The sequence below is a fragment of the Rhineura floridana genome, chromosome 1 (genome assembly GCF_030035675.1).
Source record: "Rhineura floridana isolate rRhiFlo1 chromosome 1, rRhiFlo1.hap2, whole genome shotgun sequence".
In the NCBI taxonomy this organism is placed as follows: Eukaryota; Metazoa; Chordata; class Lepidosauria; order Squamata; family Rhineuridae; genus Rhineura; species Rhineura floridana.
In genome coordinates, this window is record NC_084480.1 from 138,989,370 (window position 1) to 139,016,768 (window position 27,399).

The 27,399-nt window shown below is 41.8% G+C and overlaps 1 protein-coding gene across 3 annotated transcripts in view; it reads right to left on the bottom strand.

Moving 5' to 3' along the window:
- The window catches only part of HOOK3 (hook microtubule tethering protein 3), a 132,544-nt gene that overhangs the window by 14,490 nt on the left and 90,655 nt on the right, over nucleotides 1-27,399 (bottom strand). For all 3 annotated transcript variants that reach the window (XM_061633801.1, XM_061633811.1, XM_061633790.1), the window contains 8 exons: nucleotides 25,441-25,510; nucleotides 25,043-25,183; nucleotides 23,472-23,559; nucleotides 6,160-6,194; nucleotides 5,713-5,795; nucleotides 2,275-2,375; nucleotides 1,514-1,618; nucleotides 666-737 (listed from right to left, as the gene is read on the bottom strand). In XM_061633801.1, the coding sequence (XP_061489785.1) occupies nucleotides 666-737; nucleotides 1,514-1,618; nucleotides 2,275-2,375; nucleotides 5,713-5,795; nucleotides 6,160-6,194; nucleotides 23,472-23,559; nucleotides 25,043-25,183; nucleotides 25,441-25,510 (695 nt within the window). The remainder of the gene's footprint in view (nucleotides 1-665; nucleotides 738-1,513; nucleotides 1,619-2,274; nucleotides 2,376-5,712; nucleotides 5,796-6,159; nucleotides 6,195-23,471; nucleotides 23,560-25,042; nucleotides 25,184-25,440; nucleotides 25,511-27,399) is intronic.

The following is a 27,399-nucleotide window of genomic DNA, read 5'->3' on the forward strand; positions in this document are numbered from 1 at the left end:
TGCTGGCCAATGAAAAAAAAGGTGGCAGCGGACAGGACTTCCTACGTGCCATGGCTGATTTTTCTTTAGTTTTTCCCATTGCAGGAAGCAAATGGGATTACCGCTGTTGCCCGGCAAAGGCTTCCCACTGGGGAAAACAGGCAGGCTGTGAGATAGCACACCTTGGAGCATGCTTGCTGTAGTGTGGCTTGGGTCTAAAAAGGGGCTGGTGATTAATGGGAGGACTGAGGACTTGCGGTAAGGCGAGAAGGCCAAACGGCAATGGCGTAGTTTTTTTTTTTAAGTAACAGACAAACAAGATTAGACAGATCAAAAATATATGCTAAGACACAGAATACAAGCCTGAAATTAGGAAGAATAAAAATAGAGAACAGAGAGCACAAAACATGCAACCACAAATTGTGAAGGCAAAATAGAACTGGCTTCCTGAGGCTAAGGGAAAGCTAGAGGATTCAAGAGAAATTGAACAGTGCTATTTTGCCTTCAACCACAAGGTGGAATTCTAGTCCCACCTGAGAGCATCGTACATGCATGGGAGAAGTAACTATGGTAATCAAACAAAAGCCCTCAAGTTTGAAAGTCACCCTTGTTCAGAAAAACACAGTACAAACTCAGGCAGCATATCATTCATATTTGAGGGCTTATGTTTACTTTGGACTACTTACCATATTGTACCAGGCACTGACAATGTATTTCTCCTCTGTTTCTCTTTGACTCTTCGTTTTTTCATATTCTTTCTAATTAAAAAAAAGATTATCAAGTGCTTTTGATTATTTGATGCTCATGATATAGAGACTTTTCTGCAGTGTTGCAAGTTTAAGTGCATCACATTTTACTTCTTTTTACTTGTAGGAACATGTGCTGGAGACTATAGACACCTGGCTCCTCATGTGGTTAGAACCAACATGAAGAACATTTTAAATTAGTGACCATGTGGTACATGGCTGCCTGTTTTACCTTAAGGTTGCTACTTCAAATTAAGCGCCCAGGATGAGAACTTAACCCAACAGTAAACATTCAAGAGCACAATATCAATAAGTCTGCAATTCTATGCCCAAGGGCACAGCAATCCAAACTTGGGGCCAGGGAGGAGCAGAGCGGCATGTCTACTGCTGCATCTGACACCCTGCTTACATGTGCCAGCCAAGGCAATAGGTAGTTGGTTGGTTGTAATTTTTTGTTATGCCAGCTCCAAAGCTGCTAGTGCCGCACCCTGGTTTTGGGGCTTTCCCTCCAACCAGCAGTACTCCTCTCAGTAGACAACTACTCCTAATCCTAACACCACCACCAGTCATCAACACTAAGGGAAGGTTAGGACTGCACTCTTGCCCAAGAATTGGAAATCAACGGGACTTCTGAGAAAACATGGATAGGACTGCACTACAAGTTGTTGCTGTTATTCTTATTCTTATTTGACTTCTTACCTGTTCTTCACTATAAGGTCCTTGGTGATAACATTGTAAAAATATTAAAATTAGTTAAAAACAATTTATGCTAACCCAGCATAAGTTACCTCTAAAGAATGGAACATTCTTTCACGTTCTTGCAGTTGATTCTTCAGTGCCTGAATCTCAGGAGCTGATCCCTGGTTCTGTTTGGGATCTAAAGTACGGATAACCTGTAAGGGGTAAGAACCAAACAACTCAACCTAGGAACATAGGAAGCTGCATTATAAGTCAGACTATTTCCCCATCTATCCTAGCATTGTCTATTCTGAGTGGAACTGACTGCAAGGCAGCAGACAGAGATTATTATTTATTACATTTATATTCCATCCTTCCTACCAAAGAAACCCAAGGTGGCAAACACTTCTATGATAAAAAATACAACTAAAAACAAAAACACATTTTAAACACTTAAAAACAATACCATTTGAAACAATTCAAGAACAGATGTAACAAAATGAGTGAAAAACAGTGAGGGAAGGTGCCAACTGCACTTCACAGGGCAAGGCATTCCATAGTCTGGGTGCAGTCACTGAGAAGGCCCTCTCTCTTGTCCCACTCAGCTGTGTTTCCACCCAAAGCCTCTCCTTCTGATCTTATGAAGCAAGCAGGATGGGCACTGGGTGAAGCTGTCCCCAAGGTATCCTGGACTGGAGCCATTTAGCGCTTTAAAAGTAATTACAAACACTTTGAATGATGCCTGGAAGGAAAATGATACCCAGTTCAGCTCTTGCAGGATTGGTGCAATATTAATACTGCTTGATCAATTTTTTAATACTGCAGAGGGAGGACAAGTCTAAGGAACATGTGAGGAGCAGAAGATACTTACACTTTTAGCCTTTTCCAAGTATTTTTTGTATCTCTCCTCCATTTGCTTCATATCTTCTTCTTTTTTACGTAAAGCTTCTTGTAATTCTTCTATTTTGAGTGCTTTATTAGGAGAAGATTCCACATTTCAGAATATGTATGACAGCTTAACATAACACCTTTTTAAGTGCATTTAAGAAATTAGGATCCCATTAAGACTGTTTTGAAGCAACATTCTAATACTTTTACCAGTGGAAGAGAACTTCTGGCTTGCAAATGCCCTTCTTCTCCCCCAAACATCCCCACTGCACATTAACATGTTGTTCAAGCAAGAGAGTACCGTATTTATATGTACACACTGGACTGAGAGGTTGAAGCTTCTCTACACAGCACAACAATGGGGATTCAGACTGCCTTCTCCCGGGCTCATCAGATGATTGATGATCTGGGGAAGTGGGGATAGGCTGAGCAGAGAGGTTGAAATCTCTCTGCCCAGTGTGACAATGGTGATGCAGGGGAATACCTGGAAGCCCAGTACATCAAACCTGATTTTCCTCCTCCTTGGCTTGCTACTTCCTTCCTTGACTGCCTGTCTGCGTTTAGTTCTGTGGCATTCCTCATCCCATTCCTCCTCTTTTCCCATGAATGGATTGCCTTGCTGTGACTTCAGAGCTCTCATCCTGCCCACACACGTTGCAGTTTAAATCACTGCACCCAGTTCTGAGCTATCTGTCTGCCTGTGTGTGTGCTCTAGTGCGTACATGTGTGTGTCCCTTGCTGTGGATGTGAGGTGTGGTGTGTGTATGCAACTGCCAGCTGTAGGGTGGCCACACACATTTTCTGGTCACATTCAACACTGTAGCGTGCAGCTCATAGATGGGCTGCAAGGTGGCAATGCAGCCCCCGTGGATTCAAGAAGGTTAGCCACCCTGATTTGATACATTAGTTCTCTTCTTGCAAGTGCCTTCCTTTCTCTAAATTGCCATGATAATTGTGAATTGAAGTGCAGTATTAAAAAAATGCAGAGTAAATAAATAAATGGTGGAGGCTCTTGAATAAGGAACTCTAAGAACTGGGTGAAACACACCCCTGTAGAGATAAGTGGGAGCTTTGCTGTTGATTTCAATAAAAAGTGAATGACACCATTACTATCTTTATTCACACCCTTTACATATGGAAGCCACAAACATTTGTTTTGAGAAGTATCCAAATTTAATGCACAACCAAAATGGACTAGCTATAGAAAGTCATGTTTGAAAAGATCACACAGTGTTTGCAGATTAGTTCCATTCATGTCTTCAGAACATTCTAGCCAGCTGAACAGGCCCAGACCTATCATGAGTCAACCAGAAACCTTTGCCTCAGACAGTAGATCTCTGAGGCAGCGATCAGTACACCCTTCTTGTGTCCTGCTTGCTGCTGATGCCAGGCTGCCGCTGCCTGCTTCTCGCCTCCATCTAATCTCCCCCCTCCCCCAATAGCAGTAGAATGAAGAAGCCCAGACCTGGACTAGCCTATCAGCCAAAGTGACAGACAAAAATGGCAGCCACTGAAACTTGGCTGGGGCTACACTTCAGTCCAGTTTCACTCTAGCCAGCTTTCTTTCCCAAATTGACTGATCCCTCTTCTGTTGCTTCCCACTGCTCCATTCTCACCACCGCTGAACTTGGTAGTGGGGGGAGGGAGGAGTTGCTGCAGCTACTGGCAAGTGCCTCCCCACTTTTTCTCTGTCTTTGTGTGTGTGAGAGAGAGTGCATGCAGAGATGGACAGTGTGTGTGTTGCGCCTGCAGTGGGCTTTGACTGGGAGTGGGAAGAAGATACAGCAAAGCAAACCAGAAGTAAGTCCCTTTCTTTCATTGCTTGGACCTTGGGGGCTATTTTTGTGTAGAAAATGTGGAGTACTTTGGCCTGCTGCTTCCTCCTTTGCTGTTTAAGAAAACCATGAGCAGCAGTCCCACCCCGGTAGGATGAGATACAGTGAGAGGTGGGCTTTTCCACTGGATTCATGGTTGGGCAGCAGCTCATGCCATGCACCTCACTCTATTAACCCCTTCTCCTGCTTTGATTAAAACTACCTCTCCTTCACCTTGAAGGGACAATCTTCACCCCTTTGAGACAGGTGATGCCAAAGCCCTTCAGCTGGGACCTCAACTGAGAGACAGGAGAAGAGGAATATGAAATAAGTGTGAGGTGTCTCAAACTTTTACTGATATTTACTTGGAAATGCCCCACCAACTTCAATGGTACTTACTCCTAGGATCTGCAGCCTTAATGCCCATAGTTTGAAGGCACAAATCCTGCTCTTCCCCTCGCCACTTCTACATTTCAATTAATAAAAGCCACAATGAGAAGCAAACAAGGTCTGGCTTACAGAAGACATAATATCAGGATGGAAACATTTGATTTTATTGACTTTCCCACTTCTCATCCTTTGTAAATCCATCAAGTTCTTTTGGCATGTGGAGGAGGGCAGACTTTGACGCATCCAACCTAAAGCTGTATCATCTTTTTAAAACTATATTGTTTTTACCCACTTATGCCAGACTTATGCCAAACCAAGATATTCAAAGCATGCAATGTTGTAATAGGGGAATCAAAACACATTAAGATTACAACTGCAAGGCACGTATTATATTATTACTATTGAGTTCAACATTTTAAAATTTCTGCCTTTGCTTTTTGCCCAATACTTGCCCTTGGGTTCACCTATGTAGTTTATTATAACAAATTCTTAAAGGGTCATGGACCCATACAAAATTAAACTGCTGTTAGGGAGTTTAATACACTATTAAAATGATGTGCATATGGATTCCTGAAACAGGACAGGACATCCAAAATTAATATATTGACAAGCCTAATTCTGGCATATGTACTGGGATTATTCATGGCAAGCAGAGTATAGTGTCCACCTCAGGCAGGTGATTTTGGGTGTCATGAAATAGCAGCAAATTGTTAATTATTTATTTTTACTCTTATGGAGGAACACTTGAGGAATTTCTACATCAGGTGCCAAAAGTGACACGGCCAGTCTTGTATACTATGAATCAGGATTGGGGAAGTGAGGGGGGTGCCATTTGCTGTTTTGCTTCAGGCAGCAAAATTACTTGGGCTGCCCTTATAGCTGTGCTATTATTTATAGATAAACTGTCTCCACAATAACGAACAACGGTAGCGGTATATTACAAAGAAAGAGGTTACTTGTGTCACTTCCACCACTTAGGAGTGAATGATAGTTAAAAAAAAATACTATATTGTATTATCCAAATGAGAAAAAAAGTTATCAGGGTTTAGCTTATTTAAAGCAAAATAACTAGATGCTATGTAGTAGTTAAACCAAATGCCAAGCCCTAAATTGACAGCTGTGTTTAAGATTTTATTCACATTTTTTAGAAAGTGTTTTTAGGATTACCAAAATAAAGATCAGTTATATTTTATGATGCAAAATATAAAGCTACTTACAACTATTGTTATATCGAGGCTCTAACTCTTCAATGATAGCTCGTTTCTTCTGAAGCTCATTATTAGCTTCGTGCAGCTTTTCACTATTAAAAAAAAGTGAAATCCAGAGAATGACCAGTTGCTGAACTACTCTTCATTGGAGAATTCCTATTTCAAAACAATGATCTAAAACCTCTATCAAATTTAGCAACACATACTGTTTCTGATCCCTATAAGCGAAATGCTAACAATACATCTCCAAGACACTCTGAACTAACGGAACTAACTTTTCAGCAAAAATGTTTAGGATTGGGGAATAAGAATGGCTTTTAAATGATCAAGTACTTTTCAGGTTCTTTATCTTTAATGTATTAAGCTGCTTCAAGTTCACTCTTAATTGTTCTCCCTGGGATAAAAAATATTGTTTTATTCTTATGAAAGTAGTAGCGAAGTTTTTTTTCTACTTACAGATGTTCATCAAGTTTCTTCTTCAGAATGACCGACTATAAACAAAATAAAAAAGTGTTACTTGAAGCATTCCTAGTGGTATAGATTGAGCACAGAGTAAAACAAAAAGTTACAAGCAAACATGTGCAACAAACCACCAGTGGAAGGCTGGGGGATAAGGAATGAGGTACTTAATCTTTTTATTCTTTGCTGAACCCCTAAGTTGCTTTCCTCTCATGGTGTTCCACACGTCTTCACAAAGATAAACACCTGGAATCCCACCAGGGGTGGGTGGGTAGAATTGAGCAAGGAAAGGGTTAAGCACCCCCTGTTCTATTTCAAATATAACCCACCACTGCAAGCAAAAAAATAAGTTGCCATTATCAAAAGCAACCAACTGGGTTTTGTTGCCAACATTTGCATATACATGTATTTTGTGGGCAGAACTAACATTCTTACAATTTCACCTTTTTCAACAATTTCACCAAACTTTCACCTTTTAAAAATAAGTTTGTTCTGTTTCATACCACACATGTACCAATTAACATAGCTCTTATCCAGATTTTCATTTCCAGTTCACACAGCAGCTTCTAAGCAAGGTCCTACATGTACCACCCCATCTGTAGCAGCTACCTATTCTTTCATCCACATGGCAAGATGAAATAATCCTTGATACTGTTGGATGGTCAATGTATAGTAGCTGCCCTCTCCAAGCTGGAAGCAAGGTCAAGCGGCAAGGAGAGGACTTTCTGCTACAGATAAAGAACAGACCTTTGGTCTTACTATAAAACTGTCTTCTACGTGCATGTAAAGATGCACTCAGGTTGAACTTGAGGTCCACCTTGTGGTCAAAGGCAAAATAGCACTGTTCGATTTCTCTTGAATCCTCTAGCTTCCCCTTAGTCTCAGAAAGCCAGTTCTTACATGACAAGCAATACATAAGAAAAAGAACTAAAGAACAGTGTATGCAAATATAGCACTCTCTGCTAAAATGAGAAAGAATACAGGAAGAACCTGAACATGTATAAGGTCCCAGAGATATGCAGCCCAAGGAGGGCCCTGAGAGCATCTTTACATGCACATAGAAGACCGTTTTACGGTAAGACCAAAGGTCTCTTCTCCTGTGCATGTAAGATGCTCTCAGGTGGGACATACCCAAGCTGACCCATTTTGTTGTTGTTATGTGGCTTCAAGTTGATTACGACTTATGGAGACCCTATGAATCAGTGACCTCCAATATCATCTGTCATGAACCACCCTGTTCAGATCTTGTAAGTTCAGGTCTGTGGCTTCCTTTATGGAATCAATCCATCTCTTGTTTGGCCTCTTTTTCTACTCCCTTCTGTTTTTCCCCAGCATCATGGTCTTTTCTAGTGAATCATGTCTTCTCATTATGTGTCCAAAGTATGATAACCTCAATTTCATCATTTTAGCTTCTAGTGACAGTTCTGGTTTAATTTGTTCTAACACCCAATTACTTGTCTTTTCCACAGTCTGTGGTATGCGCAAAGCTCTCCTCCAACACCATATTTCAAATGAGTTGATTTTTCTCTTATCCGCTTTTTTAACTGTCCAACTTTCACATCCATACGTAGAGATCGGGAATACCATGGTCTGAATGATCCTGACTTTAGTGTTCAGTCATACATCTTTGCATTTGAGGATCTTTTCTAGTTCTCTCACAGCTGCCCTCCCCAGTCCTAGCCTTCTTCTGATTTCTTGACTATTGTCTCCATTTTAGTTAATGACTGTGCCAAGGTACTGATTATCCTTGACAAGTTCAATGTCCTCATTGTCAACGTTAAAGTTACATAAATTTTCTGTTGTCATTACTTTGGTCTTTTGGATGTTCAACTGTAGTCCTGCTTTTGTGCTTTCCTCTTTAACTATCATCAGCATTCGTTTCAAATCATTACTGGTTTCTGCTAGTAGTGTGGTATCGTCTGCGTATCTTAAATTATTGATATTTCTCCCTCCAATTTTCACACTTTCTTCATCTGGGTCCAATCCTGCTTTCTGTATGATATGATCTGTGTATAGATTAAACAAATAGGGTGATAAAATACACTCCTGTCTCGCACCCGTTCCGATGGGGAACCAATCGGTTTCTCCATATTCTGTCCTTACAGTAGCCTCTTGTTCAGAGTATAGGTTGCGCATCAGGACAATCAGATGCTGTGGCACCCCCATTTCTTTTAAAGCATTCCATAGTTTTTCATGATCTACACAGTCAAAGGCTTTGCTGTAATCTATAAAGCACAGGGTGATTTTCTTCTGAAATTCTTTGGTCCGTTCCATTATCCAACGTATGTTTGCGATATGATCACTGGTGCCTCTTCCCTTTCTAAATCCAGCTTGGACCTCTGGCATTTCCCACTCCATATATGGTAAGAGCCTTTGTTGTAGAATCTTGAGCATTGCTTCACTTGCATGGGATATTAAGGTGGTAGTTCAATAATTACTGCATTCTCTAAGATCCCCTTTCTTTTGAATTGGGATATATATGGAATGCTTCCAGTCTGTGGGCCATTGTTTAGTTTTCCATATTTGTTGACAAATTTTTGTCAAAATGTGGACAGATTCAGTCTCAGTAGCTTGTAGCAACTCTATTGATATGCCATCTGTTCCTGGTGATTTGTTTCTTCCAAGTATTTTAAGAGCAGCTTTCACCTCACATTCTAAAATTTCTGGTTCTTTTAGGTGTATTTCTGCCCAAGTCATCAAGATGTCCACCTCTTTCTGAAGAAGTCAGGATGGCGTTCCTCTTTGCTGGTTCACATGAGCTTTGGCCGTGATGTTGTCGATGCACACTAGTCCTCGTGCAAAGTATTGCAGGGCTAGTCTGATGGCACGTAGCTCCAAGAGACTGATGCGAAGGCCAGCCTCCTCCAAAATCCAGTTCCCCTGTACCATGTTGCTGGTACACAGCATCCCAGCCTGTTAGGCTGGCATCTGTTGTGACTACTGTCTGTTTGGGATCCCTGAAGGGCACCCTGTGACGCCCTTCCCTGGCTCTCCCTGTCAGGTTCCTACCTGCGCGTGGCTACTGCCTGTCACTAGGCACCACCAGGGACTCCACCAGTCCGGACTGTCTTTTTTTATTGTTTCTCTCCCCGCTCTAGCACAGATCTCAACAGATCCCCCTGCTAGGCAACCACCAGTCACGTCCTAATACTAGTATTCCCAGAGACTCTGAATACTGGTATTGTTATTCTCTTCACCGCTGCCACCATTTGTTACAGTTCCCCTTCAGCCTTGGTCATTACCTTACCCTCCCTTCTGGTCTGTGAAACCCCAGCCAAGGATCAGGCCTTTGGTAAACCAAATTAAGTATTTATTAAAGATAACAAAGCTAACAAGATTAACAAGATTTCTTCTTAAGGCACATAAGCATATGGTTTTACTCAATACTAATCCGAACTCCACCCCCCTCCTTCTCCACTCTCTCCTGGCAAACAACTCTCTAAACCCCACCAAGCAACCCACTCAGTTTCACCTCATCCACACCTAGATTCCACTCTCACTCTTCCTTTTATACCTTCAGCCATTTTAAACACTCAGCCAATCATCTAGCATTCTACTGCCCATTCACTCCCCCTCCTCTTTCACTCCACTTACCATGTATCTTCTAAACAACCAACACTTACCATATATACATTAATATAGGAACATCACATTCCCCCCCCCTTAAAACAACAGCAGAGTATTATTCCTGTTCCAGGATTTATACGTCGCGTTAACAAATAAAAGTCTCTATGGGGAAAATGTCTTTCTTTGTTCCTCTGTCTGGTCACGTCACTGCAGTCCCAGCCATTTGCCTGGAACGTCCATCGGCCAGTACATTGTCCTTGCCTTTTATGAACAGGAAGTCCACTTGATAGTCCTGTAGGGCCCAGGACCACCTCTGCAGCATAGTGTTATGGTTTTTCATAGTCTGCAACCATAACAAGGCCCGATGATCCGTAGTCACTGTGAATCTTCGTCCACACACGTATGGGCGCAACTTGTTCAGTCCCCACACGACCGCTAGGCACTCCTTCTGGACCGACGAATAGTTTTTCTCCCTTGGCGTCAGCTTGCGACTCAGGTACGCCACTGGATGTCTGGTGCCTTCTCTCTCCTGTAGCAAGACGACTCCCAGCGCCAGGTCTGACGCATCTGTAGCCACGATGAATGGTTTCTCATAGTCTGGTGCTATTAATATGGGTCCTTGGCACAAGGCTTGCTTCAGTAGATCAAAAGCCTTCTGACATTCATCCGTCCATACCACACGTTCAGAACACTTCTTCTTTGTTAATTCATGCAAGGGGGTTGCTATTTCCCCAAAATTTCTCACAAACTTCCTATAAAATCCAGCCACACCCAGAAATGCCCTTACTTGTTTTTTGGTTAAGGGGATCGGCCACGCTTGTATTGCCTCCACCTTGCTCCATAAGGGGGTGATTTTCCCACTCCTCACCTTATGTCCTAAATAGATTACTTCCTTTAGTCCAAACTGGCATTTCTTAGCTTTTATTGTGAGGCCTGCTTTTCTTAAGCCCTCCAATACTGTTGTCAGGTGTTGGACATGCTCAGGCACCGACTTGCTAAAAATGGCCACGTCATCGATATAGGCCACTGCAAAATCTGACATGCCTCGCAACACAGTATTGATTAGCCTCTGAAATGAACTTGGTGAGTACCTTAGTCCCATGGGTAAGGTCACAAATTCATATAACCCATCTGGTGTACTGAAGGCAGTTTTGGCTCTGGATTGCTCGTCTAGTTCCATTTGCCAAAATCCTTTACAGAGGTCTAACGTAGAGATAATGGTTGCTGCCCCCAATAACTCTAACACTGCATCTACCCTAGGCATAGGATACGCATCTGGGACAGTAATTTTATTGATTAGCCGATAATCAATGCAAAACCTTGTCGTTCCATCTTTTTTCGGAACCAGGACAATACTTGAGGCCCAGGAACTGATGGATTCCCTGATCACTCCTAATTCCAGCATATCTTCCACCTCCCTTTTGATCTCATTCAAAACTTTCCCATTCACACGGTATGGAACGGATCTGATTGGGGCATGATCTCCAGTATCAATGGAATGTATAACTATACTGGTTCGGCCAGGTTTGTTGCTAAAGAGATTCCTATAGGTTTTCAAAACTCTCAGAATCTCTTCTTTTACTTCCTCCTTCACCTCCTCTGACCATTCCACTTGATCTACCCCTCCTTTGTCTTTGCTTTCCTGTACCAAATCTGGAAGTTCAGGCCCACTTCCCTCAGGGAATAAGGTAACTTGCAACACCTGTGCATCCCTGGTATGGTAAGGCTTTAACATATTTACATGAACCACTTTGCTTTTGTTTAATTGGTCTGTGGTGATTACATACGTCACTGTGTCAAGCCTTTCTCTGATGGTATATGGTCCTTCCCAGGTAGCCTGTAATTTGTCATGTTTCCTGGGTATGAACGCCATAACCATATCTCCCACATCATACACACGTTCCCTGGCTGTTCTGTCATACCAGTAACTTTGCTTCTGCTGAGCTTGACTGAGATTCTCTTTCACCACTTCCATCATTTGTTTCACTGGTTCACATTCATCCTTTCTCTCAGCAGGCATCCACAGTCTATATAAAATCCCATTTTCACACACAACTTGATTCCTCAGTTTGTCAGTGAAAGGAATCTGTTGGGTCAGAGCTTGTTCCTTTATTTGATTCAAACTGATATCTTTATGCAGCTCTTCCCTGAATTGATCTGCCTCTTCTCCAGAGACCAGCTGATACAGTTTGTCTCCTTCAGCAGGTCTGCTAGTGGTTGCTATGGTGACCTGAGGCTGGTTAACAGATTCCACCCTGTTTGTTTCAGCCCCCCTTAATATGGCTTCTTTTTCTCTGCCAATTTGCTGTCTGGTCACTACATAGATCTTTCCTTGGGCTCCCATTACATCTCTTCCCAGTATTACTGGTTCTTGTTGCTGGGCATTAATGCCTACTTTATATCGGCCCTCTCGGCCTCTCCAAGTCATTTCCACCAGGGCCACAGGCAAACTTTCTGGTTGACCCCTCACTCCTTGGATAGTCACAGTTTCCTGAGGTAATATTACCTCAGATTTTATTAAATCTGGCCTCAGTAATGTCTGAGCGGCACCAGTATCAAGCAATGCCCAATAATTTGCCCCTTGTACACTCACTTCCTCTCTCAGACTTGAATCAAGGTCTGTTACTTCTGTCCAGTTTATCTGGCAGAACTGAACCTTTTTCGCTGTTTCTAAAGCCTTGGGCTCTGTTTTCACTGCCCTTGTCTGAGCAGGATTACTAATGGGGTTGGCAACCTCACATTGAAAACGTAGGTGCCCCGGTCTACCACATTTGTAGCATAATTTCTCCTCACTTTTAGGGTACACAGATCCACTCTGGGGTGTCCTGTGCCCTTCAGATTTTACTGGAGGACTCACTCTCTGTGGTACCACATCCCTTCTGCCAGTGTTATATGGTCTGGGTTTAAAATCTCTTGATGTTTTCCCCACCCAGCCAGTTCTGTTGGAGGCGAAGTGATCCGCCATCTCTGCGGCCTCCTGCACCGATGTAGGGGAACGGTCTTTGACCAGGAGCCTTATTTCTGGTGGTAACTGATGGTATAATTGATCCAATATCATGAGGTTTTTCACCTCCTCCACAGACTGAGCTTTGGCACTTGTCAGCCATTTCCCAAATATGTCCATCAGTTTTGCCCCCAGCTCCACAAAAGACCTCCCTGTCTGTATCTGGCAGTTTCTGAAAAGCTTTCTAAAATAATCAGGCCCCAGTCTGAATCTTTTAAACACTGCTTCTTTGAATTCAGCATAGGTGACGGGCCTGTCTGAGGGAAAATATTGGTATACCTCAGCCAATTCCCCTTTAATCAGGTTTGATAAATACTGCATGTATTTATCTTCAGGTAGCCCCCACAACTGAGCTGCTTTTTCAAAGGTGCTGAGGTAAATTTGAGGATCTTGACCAGGCTCATAGACAGCAAAGTCCTTTGGAGTAATTTTTATTTTTGCTCCATCTCTCTCTTTCCTTGTCTCCTCAGAGTGAAATTTCTCTCTATCAAATTTTAACTTTTTTACTTGTAATTCAGCATCCAATGCTCGTTGCTTCTCCCTCTCCTCAAACCCCAATCTCATTCTCTCAATTTCCAACTCCCTCTGTTTTTCCTTCTCTGTACCTTCCATCCTCAATCTCTCAGCTTCCAGCTCCCGCTGTTTATCTTTTCCCTCAGCCTCAAAGACCCGCTGCTTTTCTTTCTCATCAGCCTCCCTCCTCAATCTCTCAGCTTCCAACTCCCTCTGCTTGTCTTTTTCCTCAGCCTCCCATCTTAACTTCTCTCTCAAGTACTCTATATAAGCGGGATTGCTTAAATATCCTTCTGGGGTCTCTTCCCTGACAGGTTGTTTTTGCTGGGCAGTTGCAAATCCTATAAGTGCTACCCTCAACTCATCTACCCCTTTACCCTCGTGAGGTAAATTGAATGTTATGCACTTCTCCACCAGCTCCTCTCTTTTCATTTTTATATATTCAGCCATGGTCACTCACTCTTTGCCACACACTCTTTGCCAGTCACTCTCACAAGTAATCTTGTTTTGTTATTTCTGTTTGCCACACCACTGGTAGGGATTCTCTAGTACTCGTATCTCACTGCTACAGCCAACACCTGTGACGTATTCTCCTGTGTTCGTATCTGGATTCTCTGTTGTTCGTATCCCACCGCTACCACCACCTGTGATGCCCTTCCCTGGCTCTCCCTGTCAGGTTCCTACCTGCGCGTGGCTACTGCCTGTCACTAGGCACCACCAGGGACTCCACCAGTCCGGACTGTCTTTTTTTATTGTTTCTCTCCCTGCTCTAGCACAGATCTCAACAGATCCCCCTGCTAGGCAACCACCAGTCACGTCCTAATACTAGTATTCCCAGAGACTCTGAATACTGGTATTGTTATTCTCTTCACCGCTGCCACCATTTGTTACAGTTCCCCTTCAGCCTTGGTCATTACCTTACCCTCCCTTCTGGTCTGTGAAACCCCAGCCAAGGATCAGGCCTTTGGTAAACCAAATTAAGTATTTATTAAAGATAACAAAGCTAACAAGATTTCTTCTTAAGGCACATAAGCATATGGTTTTACTCAATACTAATCCGAACTCCACCCCCCTCCTTCTCCACTCTCTCCTGGCAAACAACTCTCTAAACCCCACCAAGCAACCCACTCAGTTTCACCTCATCCACACCTAGATTCCACTCTCACTCTTCCTTTTATACCTTCAGCCATTTTAAACACTCAGCCAATCATCTAGCATTCTACTGCCCATTCACTCCCCCTCCTCTTTCACTCCACTTACCATGTATCTTCTAAACAACCAACACTTACCATATATACATTAATATAGGAACATCACACACCCCTTGTTGCAGATTCAAGGTCCGCAGCCACTAGTGAAGAGAGTACCATACTGAGGCAACATCAACACCCAGCGCTGGCACTGGGATGCTCTATCGCGCTGGAATGGTAACAACGCCCACTGAAGAGGTTGTGAATGATTGTCGAAGGGGTAACCTGAATCACCAAAATCATGAGACCCAGGATTTTGCCCAGCCTCATGAGAACCACGGTGTGGGCTGACTTGATAGAGTGCACTATCGACTGGATCTTGGCCACTCACTCTGGCGATAGCACAATAGTTCCTGCCTCCATATCTATTTTGGCCCCCAGATGTAGACTATGATGGGATGGATGGAGGTGGCTCTTCTGCTGGTTGACCAGGAAACCATGGCCTTTGATGCATGTCAGAGTGCAAGAAAGGTCCTCCTGAGCTTTTAATTTCATGGTGATTGAATCAATAGGTTGTCTAGGTAGGGTTGTTGGCCATGAATCTGAGGTAACGTCAATGTCCTTGATATACCGGGACATGCAGATAGGCTTCCTTGAGATCTATTGATTGTCATCCACAGATTCTATTGTGATAGACATCAGGGTTCCCATCCTGAACTTGCAATATTGGATGTACCTGCTGAGATTGAGTACCATCTGGAATGAGTCCTCTTTTTTGGCCACTGTAAAGAGAAATGGAATAAATACCCTGGTAACACTCCCCTGAAGGTACTGGTTTGATTGCTGTAATGGACAGGAGATGGTGAATTGCCTCTTGAATCCTGGTCTTCTTGTCTGGATTCAATGGAAAGGGGGGTGGGAGAAATCTCTGTGGAGGTGAACTCTAGCGGAGGCCATGTAAAATCATCTGCACCACCCAGCAATCTGGAGTGATGTTTGTTTGTTTATTTATTTATACCCCGCCTTTTTTTAATCATTAATTTTTATTCAAATTTTCAAAAACAAAACAAAACAAAACAAAAATAATTAAACAATAAAATAAAATGCTGACTTCCGATTTGTCGCAGATCAGTTATAGGTCTACAATATATAACAAACCTGTCTCTTAAATTATATTACAAAATCACTTTCCTCCAGTAGTTATCTTAATTAATCATCACATCTCATAAACATTACTTCATTCTTTCCACAAAAAGTCAAAGAGAGGTTTCAATTCCTTGAGAAATATATCTATCAATTTTTCTCCAAATAAACATGTCGATTAATCCATCTCATCAAATCTGTTAGGTCCAATAATTTCAATAGCCATTCTTCCATTATCAATGTTAATTCCATCTTCCATCTTCAATAATCCTGTTAAGTCCAGTAATTTCAGTAGCCATTCTTCCATTATCAATATCCCATAATAATCTTGCTGTCATAGCCATAGTCATATAATAAGAGTCTGATGGGAATTTCCTTTATCACAAATAATTCCTTGCCATCAATTCTGAGTGTGTTGCTGAAATATTGTTGTGAAGTCATATCTCTGTTCTTTTTTACGAAATGCACTGGCACATCTCTTGAGAGTTTTTCCATTGTCACATATCTGTAATTAATTCCATAGATTTTTTCTATGTCAAGCTCCATCACATCATTCCAGTCCAGAAATTTATCCAAGACATTGATAGCTTTATCTCTAGTATCTTCATTAATTTCTTCAGAGACAACGTTGAATTCCAAACAGTAAATTTTATCTCTAATATCCATAAACTCCAAGTCTTTTTCCAGTTCCACATTTGTTCCAATCTCCAGGGCTTGCATCTTCCCTTTAATTTTTCTTTTTTCATCTTCTAATGCTTGTCCAATTGTATCTCTGATCTCATCAACCTCCTCTCTCACAAGATCCCCTATTTCTTTAAGCTCCTGCTTCATTTTGCCAAATTCAGTTTTCATCTCCTGTCTCAGGGTTTGTTTCGTTATCTCAATCTCATCCATTATTTTCTGAAGCATAATTACTTCCAGAATCTCAGCCACTTTCTTGATTGCCATTCTTAAAACCATGAAGAAAAAAAAACCCACTTCTTATTCCAGCAACAATTGGGTTAATATTCCAAGCCTGATGACATCACAGTGTAGACAGCTCAGCCTGCCTTATCTCTTATATGTTCAGGAACGCAAAACAAATTTAGTTCACAGCATCAAAACAGTTAGTGGCCTCGTAAACCAGCAGATTCGTCAAAATGAAATAGACCAAAAAAAATAGTCCCAGACATATCATACTCCAAAAGTTCATAAATCAGATTTATTTATTTTTTTTCTCCTCGGAATAGAAATCCTTCATCCGTTTGTATCTTTAAAATGCACAAATTCCAGGCCAGCTTTTTGCAATAATAACAAAGATAAGCTTTTTCAATTTCCTTCCTCAATTTCGTGAATGAAAGAGAAGAGTTATAACTCACCCAGGGATTCTTTATAGCTGATTCATTGACAAATCTCTTTTTGCTGCAACAATTTAAACCAGATGATAAAAATAGAAAGAAGGATGCTTGCCTGTTAAAATCCGTTTTCCTTTGAAGAAAAGATAAACGTGTCGCTTAATCAGTTAGAGCTTGTTTGGCAGTCCGTCCGGCATTGCAGGCTGAACCTTCTCTCATAAACTAATGAAATCCAGTCCCCCCAACGAACACAGGCTTTTGTGGTTAATCTCTACGTTTCTCCCTGCCCAGGAGAAAGTCTTTACCAGTCAAAAAAAAAGTTCTGACTGATTTTAAAACTGAAAAAGCTTCCTCTGAGACGAGAGCTCGTCTCAAAGACAGGCACAGGCGAAGTCACCCTTCCCGGAAGTCTATACCCCGCCTTTTTTCATGAAACCCAAGGCCGCTTACATATGGTTCCCAGGCGGTCTCCCATTCAGGCACTGACCAGACCTGACCCTGTTTAGATTCAGCAGGGAGTTGGCCTCATGTGCCTTCAGGCCATAGCCTGGGAGATGTTGCTCCACTTGTCTGAAAAAAGTTGTGAACGGCCTCCTACTGGAGGAAGGATGTAGTCAGAACTGATGTTTGTGTGTCCGTGTCGATATTCCTGAACTGGGCTTTCCAGCGTACTGCTGTCGTTGTCCTCTGTAGGAAAAACACTGTGCGGCCCAAGGACGAAAGGACTGAACTTCTCTACCCCTTCCAGACTGACCTGGGGTACGAAAGGACTGGGAGGGTTGGCCTGGAGCATACGGATGGTAAGATTTTTGAAAGGTACATTTGTCCTCCCTTTTCTTTGTAGATGGCATAGTTTCCTTCTTGTCACTAGACTCAACCAAAACCTTCTCCAAGGCTCCTTCACCGAAGTGTTTTCACCCCAAGTGGGGCTCCATAGCCAAATTCGAGCAGGCTGTGGCATCAGCTTCCCAATGATGTAGCCACAGAGTCCTTCTGGTAAACACACCTGCTGCCAATGTCCTAGCCGAAAACTGGATTGCATCCATTGAAGCATCCGCCATAAAAGCTACTGCTCGAGAAAACTTCAAAAGGATTTTCTGAATCTGGGCAGAATCCTGCTGAGAGTTGTCAAACCGCTCTAACCGCAGAAGAGTAGCTTGTGCAAACACCAAAGTCAAAACTGCTGCCCTTATAGAGACAGCACTTACGTCATGCACACGTCGCAATCCCAAATCCAATCTCTTTTCAACCACATCCTTCAGTTGCATGTCAGAGTCCTTCAGATTCAGGGAGGGATTCACTAAACCTTGCATGGGAGCATCTATGAGCAGGAGTTTCAATTGATCCATAATGGCCTGGTCCAGACGATAATACTTATTAGCCATTGGGACCAACTTCTTAAACTGCAAGGGAGTCTTAAATTCCGCTTTGATGACCTTAGGAAGCATGGAAGGGACTTTGACCACTCTGGATTTAGGCTTGGGATCTGGGCAAACTATTGCCACTCTTGAGGTAGCTGAGTGTCTCTATTGCCTTGCATAACAGTGGAAGATAATGTGGTTCCTGAAAAACTTGATTTGAAGACACTGAGACAGAAGTGCCATTCCATTTCTCCTCATCTAAAACAATTAACTCTGTGCCCATGTTGTCTAACACCTCCGAATGGCGAGATGCCCTGCCTCTGTATACAGCGTGAGGGTCCATGGAAGAACTCCCACAGTCTCTTTGAGGCTGATGTCTTACAAGAGACTGTGGAGCCTGAGGGAGCATGGGTTGTGCAGACTGAGACAGACTAGACTGAGGCTGATGGGCAGCTGATAAGAGTAAGGGTTGACCCCTGTCAGTTGCATTGGCTACCAACCCATTATTTGCCATATCCACATTAGCATTGGGGGTGAGGGTCCTCAAGGGTTGTAAAATAGCAGCCAGGTTTCTAGCCAGGTCTGCCAACAAAATATCCTTTAATTTTAATAGCATCTCAGGAGCAAGGTGTAACTGAACCGGCTGAGGGATCTGTAAATTCCCTGAGCACGAGGGATGGTTGTGAGGAGGGTTCATAGGGATTATAGCCTGTATTGGCTGTGCTTCAGTTGGTCTCATAGCCTGTGTTGGCTGTGTGACAATTTGGTACGGCAGCCTTCCCAAAGCCTACAAATGTCAATCGATGAGCTTGAGGAAAAAACTGCTGCCAGCTCCTTCCCGTGTTGTTCGCCTTCATCCTCTGACAACTGCTCCTGATCTCTCAGCAAGCAGCACCTTCCCTGGCATTCTATATTGCTTCCCACCAAAAAGCCTTCTCCCCTTTCTCCTTCCTTGCATCCTCCATTTTGAGCTGACTGTTGCTCCAGGGAAAACATGGGTCCATCGCCCGGGTCTCCTCAGCCCCGCAGGGACATTGTGGGGAAAGGCTGGAGTATTGAGGTGAGGGACACTGCAGATATAGTCATAGCCCCCCGACTAATAAAGAAGCTGCCAAAACACCCTCTAGCCTGTTGGAAGAGGGGATGGAGCTAGCTGCCTGGCTTCCCGCTGCAGCTCCTATCTCATTCAGAGGTGCTGGTCGGTAAGATAAAGGGGTAGCGGCTGGGACTTTCTAGACAACATGGACAATTTTTCTTTACCTTTCCCCATTGCAATAAGCAACTGCTGCTGTTGCCAGGTGGGAGGCAGGGAGCTAAATACAGCTGTCTCACGGCTTGGCTTAACAGCATGGCTTAATGGGAAGGGGTTGACGCAGAACGAAACGGCAAGACAGTAACAGGGGTTTTTTTTGTTAGTAACACACAAAAATACAAGACTAGCTAGCAAAACCTACACAAATACACACAAAATACAAGCCTGAAAGAAGCAGGAACCAAGACAGGGAGCAGAGAGCACTACGTATGCAACCACAAACTGTGAAGGCCAAATAGAACTGGCGTTCTGAGGCTAAGGGAAAGTTAGAGGATACAAGGGAAATCAAACAGTGCTATTTTGCCTTCAACCACAAGGTGGCGCTCAAGTCCCACCTGAGAGCATCTTACATGCACAGGAGAAAGACTTTCACATGGGCCTCATTTAGTACCTGCTGCAAGAACTGACCCAAAGTTGCACCGGACATACTGTGTGACATACTGGAGATGATCTGCTCTGGCAATAATTTTGTCAACTATCACATAGCTACTACCATCAGTGACTTCTTAAAAACATTAGATAGGTCAACAGAAGTCATTGGTGCCGCTAAAAACAAAAACATAGACTCTACATACAGATAACATAGCCCTATTATTATAAGCCATACAGTATGCACAGTCTACATACAGCGTTGATCTAAATGCACTGCCTTGACTAAGTATGGGCTTTTTTTCCTTAAGTTTATATACATGCATTTATTAAACCACTTCCAAAAATTCTTGAAAAACGTTATGCCCAGGTCTCGATTAACACACAAGTCTTATGTAGTAACCTTGTACATGAAATCAAGATGCACACTGCCATACGCATCATACACCAATGTGAGGCTTTACCAATACCCTCCCTTACATGTAGACCAGCAAGGGGGGCTGCAAGTACCATTGAGTCATACATGGTTATCTGCACATGAGCTTTTTCCAACTCCTCCACAGAGAAGAGGAGGCCTGAAAAAACCCCTGGAAATATGGGGGGGAAGTCCCCCTCCCCATAAAAAAGTTTTTTTCTTGCATTTTTCTGTTTTTCCCCTTGGCCTTCACATCTCTATTACTATACAGAAGCGTGTTCATTTAGGATTTTTTTTTAACATATTAGGCATCCCAACTTACAAAGAAGTAAGGGATTTACAGTCCAAGCCAGCATTTTTGTCACTGGAAGAACTTGTGAGAACATTCCAATAAATAAATTTTTAAAGTAGGGTGCTGCCTTCAGGATGTCATAAATAACTGCCCGAAAATAGAGGGCTACAATGTAAAAGTGTTAATTACTGTTCATTTGCAGTCTGCGAACTACTTCCAAGGGGGAGCATGCAACAAACTTGGTGCAATAACAACACACAAAAATATTTGGCATATGTGTGCCCCTGAGGTATTGGTAAACCACAGATGCACAACACATAGAATGTGTAAAGGAAACATGAATAAGAATTTTAGCCATTTAAACCTCTCTGAAAACAAAACATCAGAACCACAAATGTGTATTGGCTAAGAGCAGAGTGAAGTAAATAGGAAGCCATACTCACAATAGCCTTGAGCAGAAACCCACGCCAAGAGACAGAGGCAACAGATTAGTACAAAGCAAACAGCAGCCAACAGAATAAACTATTTAGTATCTTTCGGAAGAGAACATATTTTCTTCTCTCTCTGCTCTCTAGGGTTTGTTCCTCCTGTCTCCTCCTCTAGAGCAGTGTTTCCCAAACTTTTTTTATTTTTTTGTTGCTGAACTACAACTCCCATCCGCCCCAGCCAGCATGGCCAATGGTCAGGAATTATGGGAACTGTAGTCCAGCAACAAAAAAATAAAAAAAGTTTGGGAAACACTGCTGTAGAGAGCTGTGGAAAGCTAACACAAACCCATTTCAAGTATATGAATTAGCATCCTCACAAATGCTTTAATGAGATACTTTAAATAAAACACATACATAAATACCAACTCAAACTAGACTTTCAGAAGATGATGGCATCTGCTTACGGTGACTCAGCCAAGAGAGTTAGTTTCTCAGTTTCCTGCATGGATGATTTTTTTTATATGACTATACTCAACAGCGAACAAAAACAATTAAGACAATGTGCACAACAGCCCATCTAACAATGATACATATTAACAGAAAACAATGTTTTTTCCAATCAACTGTGGTTGGTTGTACAATACATATCTCTAAAAACAAGTAAAAACTAGAGCACTGACGGTCTTCATTCAATACTTGAAAAGTATAGGTGGTTACACCTGTGGACTTCCAGATACTGCTGGATTACAACTCCCACCTGCCCTGGCCAGTATGACCAATGGCCATGGATGATGGGAGTTATAGTTCTGCAATGTCTGGAGGGCCACCTGTCAGTCACCCCTGCTTTAGAGTGCACAAAGTGGTCCTGCACAGTGTACATCCCAAACAATGATCAATCCACTCGAATAATACCAATTCCCTTTTTAAGAAGGGATGAGGGAACCTTAACACCCTCCTCTTTCTTTGCTGGCAAAGTGCATTGAATCAGAACTAACAATGGCAGGGATGGGTATTTCTATGCAGAGCCCACAATTATTGAGATCCTATCAGTTTAGCCAATGGTACCCCTCCTAATTTGTAGCAGGTTAAGGTGTTCTAAGGAATATGCACAACAAATACCTTGCTTGTCAAGGGACAAACTTTTGCATCAAATAGTTTTCAAAAAGGCAAACATTTTGACACTTGGGGACCTGCAGGTACACTGACATTGGCAACTCCTAGCCTGCAGGATGACTGTAGTTGGGTGCCACCTGGCTCCCCAGATGCAAATGTCCATTCTAGCTCCTTTCCATCTGATCCTTTGAAAACTACTGAAGGAACATCTGAGATAGAAATCTGAAGGTATGATTTTGTTGCCAGCCTGTGCGTAGTTGTGTTGCTTAATTTCGTTTAAAAGCAGCACCACAGCAGCAGAGAGTAACAGCAGATGTTGGAATGCGTGTGCACCGGCGTGTGCGTGCATTTGCCTAAGAAAGCAGGCTTTTACCCTGCATCAGCATCACTGAGACTTGAGACTTAGTAAAATAAGAAAAACTACTTTATTTATAGAAATACATAGTAGATAGAAAAGGCATACCTAGTTCTAACTAACTAGCTAAGTTGGAGGCATAACTCCCAGGTGCAGGAGTCAGCCCCATGCTCAGAGAGAGAGAGAGAGAGACAGAGACAAAGGGATGCTCCTCTCTCCTGGTCAGCTGCAGAAAAAGGAGTGAAAAGGGCGGAAGGAGGAGGGGCAGGTAAGCTTCCCTAAAGATGTCACAGTCTAGCGACAGAAGGAAGTCAGTCAGAGCATCACAGGTAAATGGTAAACAAAGCCTGTCCATCTGGAGGACCCCAGCTCTATCTTCCTTCTGGAGCTTAAACAAAAGAACAAAACAGGAGTTGCTCTTGCCCCACTTCCAACAGATTTAGTCGTTCCCTTCCCAGTAGCCTTTTTTGGGGGGGACAAGGTCAGGTGGGTTACGCTAGGGAGTGGCACAGGAGAAATCTTCTTCTGAACAATTCTCTGTGGTCTGGTATAACAGACAGAGTGCATCAAGAAGAAAACAAATCCTTTGGAGTGGTGTAGTCTGCCCTTCCTGCTGGGAGAAATCTGGGTATGCAAGAGATACAGACTGGCTGCACTCCTAATTCACCTTTGTCTGGGGTAGTGGGGCATGCTCCCTAGGCTTGTCAGTAGCAGGATGCTTCTTAGGAGAAAGTGAAACTTGGATCACACCCATTTAAAGTTGGAACCAGAGAAGCACATTATTTTATTTTTACATTTGAAGACAGTGAAGCTTTGCAGAAAATTTAAGATAGCTTGAGTTAGAATAGCAGGCATTAGAAAATTTAGCATCATTATAAATAGGTTGCATGAGTTTTTGTCTTCTTCCACTTACATCTTCGGCTTTTGAACCTTGCTCCTGTAAGGATTTCTGCAATTCTTCAACTTGAGACTGTACTTCAAGCAGTCTCTGATTTACAAGTCTAGAAATAAACAAAAAAAATCTGTCTTTTCAGAAACAACTAGTCTTATTTTTTTCTCCTAATTTGTTCACATTCTGCCAACTTTGTAAATATCTAGTATTCATTGTACAACTCCATTAGACAGCATTTGCACAAGTGGCACACAGTATTTATTTAATTAAAATATTAATATTCCCACCTTTCCTTGTGCATTTCAAGGTGGCTAATAGCAGAAATAATAAACACGACAAAAATAACAAGCCCGCAATTAAAAAAGTTAAACATAGTAGCACTAAAAATCTAAGAGGCAGAAAATGATGGCAAGGCCAAACTGAACAGGAAGGCCTTGACACTACTGCAGAAGGCCCACAAAGAGAAGGCAAAATAACCCTTTCTGGGCAGGGAGTTCCAAAGTCTGGGCATGGCAATAGAAAAAGCCTTCTCCTTTGTTCCAACAAAATGCAGACTGACAATAGGGCTTTCCCAAGCATCCAAACTTTATAATGTGATGAATTGAAGGGAAACTAAAAGAGAAACAATGACTGCCACCTATTGCTGAATACAACACCTTGCAACTGGCTCACAAAGCAGAATCACTGCAGAAAGACTTAAGAAAATATTAGCATAGTATATGAAAATTCCTCTGGCTTAGAAAATTAAGGGGACACTCTCCTGAAGCACAGCATTAAAACTCTGTGTTGAACTCTCATTTCTCCAAAATGCCATTATCTCAGACTACAAAAGAGTAGAGTTTGAGACAACTCTCTGCAGCCTACATAGCAATGCAGTGGTGTGCATACTCAAGAGGCATGTCTTTCAGGTGGGATAAAGCTTATGGTTAGAACACTTCCTAGAGCCCCAGCTTAAAAGTGCAACCTCACCAGCAAGAAAGTATGGTATTTAATGGATTGGAGAGAAGAAAGGAGAAATCCATGTTCAAGCTTGAAGGATTTTAGAGCTCACTTGGAAAGCACATAGCATGTGCCATGAGATGTTCTATGTTCAACCCACATTTGAAACATGGGTCTTTTTGCATTTTGTTCAAATGTAGGGCTGCAATACACTGTACAAACATAGATGCATGCTGTATGTCCATGTCATGTCCCCATGATGAACACAGTAGCATTTGAAGGGGGCATACAAATATCTGCAAACATGCCAGAAACATATTCCAGGGATCAATGGTCAGCTGTGGCTCTCAAGTGTTTTACCAAATATCTGCAGATAATGGCCTTATTCAAAATTTTCAGTGTTAGTACATACATCTTGCCTTCAAATATTACATTTACCACAGGCACATGTGCCTCCCCTTAAAATACTGTGGAATTCACTGCAGAAACAGAACTTTTGTCATGTGATAACATCAATGAAAGATATAGAGAATATATTAAAGGGGTTAGTTTCTTCTGTTAAGAGACAGAGCCCATAATCTTTGGCATAGGGGAACTAGCACTAAAGAGAGGGTGAAGTACTATATTTAGAAGGAAAAACAGCCCTTTCCTACCTGTTCTCAGTCTCCAATTCATTCTTTCGGAGATTGGCATCATCCAAGAGGCTCTGCAACAAGGCAATCTTTTCATTATCAGATCCTTCTTGGTTAAGCTTTAGCATCTTGTTTTCATGTTGAAGGCGAATGAGTTTTTCCCTTGGATAAGCAAGATGAGAGCCTTTAGAAACTATCAAGCATGAGTCTTAGAAGAACAGATCACTAATATCACCACAGAAAGTAACAATGGTGTTTTAAAAACAGATTCACCAAAACTTAGAAGCAAAAAAGATTATAAACAGAGCTGAGATGGAAAGTAACTGCTTATCTTGGTACTAATGAAAACATTAATGAAATATAAAGCTAAATCCTGTGGCCCAACCTGAATTTCCTCTTTATGAGAACTATAGACTTACTTGATTTCAGGGGTAATAATTTCTGCTGCTAAACTGTCAGATGATTCCTGACCTCCCAGTGGCAACAATCCTGTTTTGGGGAGTGAGAGAGAAAAAGAAAATGCTTAGACCATGCAGGGCTGTAACTCAGGACATGACTGAGCTAGGACTTAAAACCCATTATTTTCAGTGGGAGAAATATAAGAACACGCTGAACTCTCCTTTTCAGATCAATGGGACTTCGAGATGTATACATTTCGGTGGATCATGTTGCTAGTGTTTTGAAAGATTAAGCAATACTGAAAAAAAGATACAGTAATTATCCCTTGATGTGAAATATCTCAATGTGCGCCTGGCACCATTACTGTTATCTTTTCGAAGCCAGGTCAAGACTTTCCTCTTCTCCCAGGCATTTTAGCATGTTTTTTTTAATTGTTTTAAATTTTTTAAATTGTGTTTTAAATTGTGTTTTAAAGATGTGTTTTTATATTTGTTTTTAATGTTTTTAGTCACTGTAAACCGCCCAGAGAGCTTTGGCTATGGGGCAGTATACAAATACAATAAATAAATTAATAAATATATGAAATAATTCATTTAAAAAATAAAATAAAAACATATTGAATTTAAACAGAAAGATACTCAGCTAAAGGATTCAGAATAAGATAGCAAAATTCTAGAAAGTCTGGGTTGTTTTCAACTAAGTCCTACTCATAGCAGACCCACTGAAATTAATGAACTCTATTAACTTTAATGAGTCTACTCTGAGCAGGACTAGTATTGAATACCACCCTTTGAGATGTCCCAATTCATGTTTAGAGGCCTGTAACATTCATTTAGCTTTGTGTGTGATGTGGGACTTCCCAGAGCAACTGTTGGCCATCTGGATTCACCTACAAGGCCCACATAACCCACTGTTGGAAGTTAGCTCAATATTTAGGGATCCCTAATAAAATTACAGGCTACAGGTTTTAAGTGTAATAAACTGCATGAATTTATTTCTAGAAAAGTAGAAATGCTAGTCTATTGCAGCAAGAAAATCCAAAGTATTGTGGCACCTTAAAGACTAACAAATGTATTGTGACATAAGCTTAGAGCCTTAGACATTCACCAGTAATTAACAAGACATTAGAAGATCAGAAGAAAATGTCAGAAAATGTTTGACGCTGAACTGAATGGCCATGGAAGTTAACAAAATGTCATCCTCATTTACCACAGCCCCTTAGTATAAATAACGACACACCTCATGACTTACTCATTCTGACATTCATCATTATATACAGAAGCACCAAATGCCTATCAAAAACAATTCAAATTTCACCCAGTCCATGAAACATTTACCAGGTCAAGCTGGGAAATGTCTAGGACAGAGCAGAAATAAATCATTTCGCATACATTTCTATATATATTCCAACTTTCCTAAAGTCACTGTGAAAATACTTGCTAAATATGGATCCATGTTATAATCTTATCATTATATAGTAAAAAGCAGATTTGTTGCAAACATAACTGATATAACCTATAACTGAATTTAGGCTAGGCTCTACCTGACAGGAATCTAGGAATCCTGAATTAAGGAATTTTGAGTTGGAATCTCTGGGTCTGCATGTACTGTTTGCTTCAGATGAACAGGCAAATGTCCTATATTTCAAGAGACTTGTTACACAAACCACTGTGTAATTAAAAAGAAAAGCCTGGTGTGCGATTTTTGTGATATTGCGGGATACTGAAATCTTTAAGGAGTGGCTGATATTTAGTTAATCTCCAGAATTAAGTCCTCCGAGGAAAAAACCCCCAGTTTATACTATCTTAAATCTCTCTCTATCTCTATCTGCATGTTTGTTCTTTTGTAAGAAAGGAATCTAGTCTTACATCCTAGGGTCATAAAGCAAATGACCTTTTTCTCTGGCAATGCCAAACAAATTTATTTCTTCCATCCAATATGAACTAAAAGGTGGTGTAATGTCAAGGCCTATACTTTGC